The 3,190-nt window shown below is 35.9% G+C and overlaps 1 protein-coding gene across 1 annotated transcript; it reads right to left on the reverse strand.

The window, feature by feature from the left end:
* Nucleotides 1–314: 314 nt before the first annotated feature.
* Nucleotides 315–2,360, reverse strand: LOC103477865 (uncharacterized). The gene is made up of 5 exons (XM_008431200.2): nucleotides 2,340–2,360; nucleotides 1,896–2,193; nucleotides 1,727–1,805; nucleotides 1,431–1,509; nucleotides 315–1,341 (listed from the first exon to the last, which is right to left on the reverse strand). The coding sequence occupies exons 1-5, from the start codon at nucleotides 2,358–2,360 to the stop codon at nucleotides 1,015–1,017; spliced, it is 804 nt and encodes a 267-aa protein (XP_008429422.2). The 3' UTR covers nucleotides 315–1,014.
* Nucleotides 2,361–3,190: the final 830 nt, after the last annotated feature.

The raw sequence follows: 3,190 nt of genomic DNA on the forward strand, positions 1-3,190 counted from the left end.
GAGGTGTATTCTTGTCTTTAATTTATTCAAATAAGGCATATCTTTGCTCATCCAACCAGGACCTGTCTCTGAYCCTCTTTAAAGTTAGAAACTCCCTGYAATTTGTTTTCAAGATCAAACACCAGCTGTCACCTTTGTCTAAACAAAGAGGAAGCAGAGTTTCACCTCTACTGGCCTGAACTCAGGCTGTTTTATGGCTTTTTACAGATTAGTGTGAAAGCTGGAACTTCTCCTGATTGTTTCCCACACAGACAAAGGGCAGATCAAAAAATCTTAGCAAACAATCTACTGTAACTACAGGTAACATAAAGGAAGGGAAAAAACATCTTAGAGAAACCTGGTACTATYAGCATTGTTTTTTGACAGCTCATATAAAGCCAGAAGACTGCAGCTGTTGCTTTAGCAAATACAGATGGTTCTAAAATATTCTGTCAATTTCAAATTCAGTGAATATGTCATATATTTACAAGTTACATCAGCTAGAGGTAAAATGAGGCCTAAACAGACAATGTGAGCACAGAATAATTTGTTCTTCTCTGCAAGAACAAAATGGCATCATTTCTTAGTTTTGGGAGTTCTTGCAGCTTGTTCTTGACATCATCTGTGCAGAACATTTTTGCTGTGTGATGTTACTATTGTGTGAGTGGTTATAAAATTGGATTAGGTATGGTTTCTACACTGACAAAAACTGGAAATGGAGATAGTTGTCATGACTTTCCAAGAGAAATGTTTTGGACACAAAAATCCTTGAGTAAAACTTACTCAAAGGATCTTGTAAAATCTTGAGTAAAACTTRGTTTTACTCAAGATTGCTACCTTGAGTAAACCAAATTCATAACAATATAACATATTGTTCTTAATTCAATGTCAGCCAGTAGGACTTTTTTTTCAAAACCTTCTTGACCTTTTACTAGGACTTTAGTTGGTTTCATCTCATTTTTAGAACCAYACCTGCCACAGAGTGATAATTTATACTGTGTTGCACATTTGTTCATGAATTTAAGCTGAGCATATTCACTTTCTTACATTTCTAGGCTTAACTTCTGCATACACACTTCCCATTTCCAGTGCAGAGCTCACAAAAAGCATGTCTCCCCTCTCAAATTTCTCCTCCTTCAAAAAGGAAGCGCSAGTGAGATTCATGTTCTTATCATTATCCATCTTCTTTGTTTTGCTCTTTCTTGACCACTTCACACTGGCATAAACCAGCTCTTCACTTTTATTTCCTGAACTTTCACTGATTTCTTCTTCATTGTCAGTTCCATTTGAAGGTTGACCAATTCTTGCTTGACTAAGTTCAGCAGAGTTTGCGTAAATTGCATCTTCAATCGRGTTTGGTACCTAAGAATGAAGGAAAAACTTAAGGAATAAAAGCCTTTCAGAAATAATAGTGAAGAAAAACATGACAATGGCACTGTTAGTTAACAAACCTGATTTTCCTCCGTTAGACATTCATTTGTGTCAATATCACCTCCAATCCCTCTAGGTTTGGGGTGTGTCTTTTCAAACCTGAAAGATATGCTGGACATTTAATATCCGTTTATCTTTTAATGGTCGAATAAATGAAGCTTCAGAAAATGCAAGACCTTCTTTTATGGATAAAATAACATACTACTTTCTCTTCTACTATGTAAATAAAGGAGAATTGTTAATACAATCCAAAATTACAAAATGAAAAACTAAAGACAACAATTTGTCTGCAAAATTCTCAGCTCCTTCAACCTACCAGATAAAAACCAGGAGGGCAAATACCACCAGTGCAAGAGCACCAACTGTGGCAATGAAACCAGACAGTGGGATGTGACCTACAAGAAAACAGTGYTATCAAAATTACTCTGCTGCAGCATGAATTTGATTCACAAATTTCACCAATTAAAGAGAGAAAAAAGTCAGACCTTGGTTTTCTCTTGAGCTCTCAAGGAAACTGACACAAAACTGTTTACTGGCTGATCCCAAGGAGTTGGAGCTGAAGCACAGCAGGGTGGACAGATCTMTGTTCTGTGGTTCATTCACAGTGATGATGCTCCTCAGATGTGAGCCATCTAGAAGCTCATTTGTAATCACCACCTGGCTAGATGGACTGACAGGTTGTCCATTCAAGAACCAATGAGTCTTTGGAGTCRGGTTTCCCACCGTTTCACAGCAGCAGTTGAGCTGATTTGCAGTTTTGGTGCAGTTTGAGGAGAGCAGGATCTGTGGAGGAACTGGAATGAAAGCCAAGAATGTAATCGGTAATAAATGCTAAATACATTTATATATAAAAAAAAAAAAATGTTTTTTTTTTAAGTGACATAAAAAAAAATTAAAATCAACACCTATTTTWACATCTTGCTTGATACTTTGTGCAGCTCTTTAGTCATGATTAGTTGTTTTATTTTGGTAGATTTAACAACTTCAGCAGAGAAAATAATAATAATWAAAAAAAATGAATGATGAAAGACAGTTGTGTGCCAACATTAGAAGACTGGAGTGTTTTGAGGTTATGTGGGCAGTAACACGTTTCACCATCAAGCCGCAAAAAGGAAGTGAAAAAACTGACGAATCAGCACAAAATTCTTCAAAGGAGGACTATTGGATAAAAATCTTTGTGGAACTAAAAATAACACAAAACTGACTCCCAAACTGGGTGTCTTAAGTTTAAACCAGGATCCTCKTCATTGTGCTTTAAATGTAACATGACGTCAGCCTCACACACTGTCTTTGGTCATGCACTAAAACCCAGGTAGACTGGGAATCTATTCTGGTTGAAATTATAAAAATTATCGAAACTAACATTGATGTCGATCCAGTGTCTCTTCTCCTCGGTCTATCAACTAAACATATTAAAAACAAAAAAGAGTAAGATGTGTAATATCCTAAACTTTTGTGGTTGAAAGAATATTTTATTTCCAATTAGTTCCCTAGTATTATTTTGGAATACATCCCACTTAACTTTCTAACACGCCTCGTCCACTTAACACCTCTTTGCATGGAAACCCTTTTTGGACTACACTCTTAGACTTGGACTATAAAATGCTGAAAATATGTATGCTCCCTAATTTTAGTTTTTTTTCTTCTTTAAACTGCACTGCTGAACTTTTGCTTTTTGTTGTTTTGTTCTTAAAAAACAAAAATGGTAACACTTTATTTGAAGGGGGGTGAATAAGACTGTAATAAACATGACATAACACCTGTCATGAACATGAATAAG

The sequence above is a fragment of the Poecilia reticulata genome, linkage group LG16 (assembly GCF_000633615.1).
Source record: "Poecilia reticulata strain Guanapo linkage group LG16, Guppy_female_1.0+MT, whole genome shotgun sequence".
Lineage (NCBI taxonomy): Eukaryota > Metazoa > Chordata > Actinopteri > Cyprinodontiformes > Poeciliidae > Poecilia > Poecilia reticulata.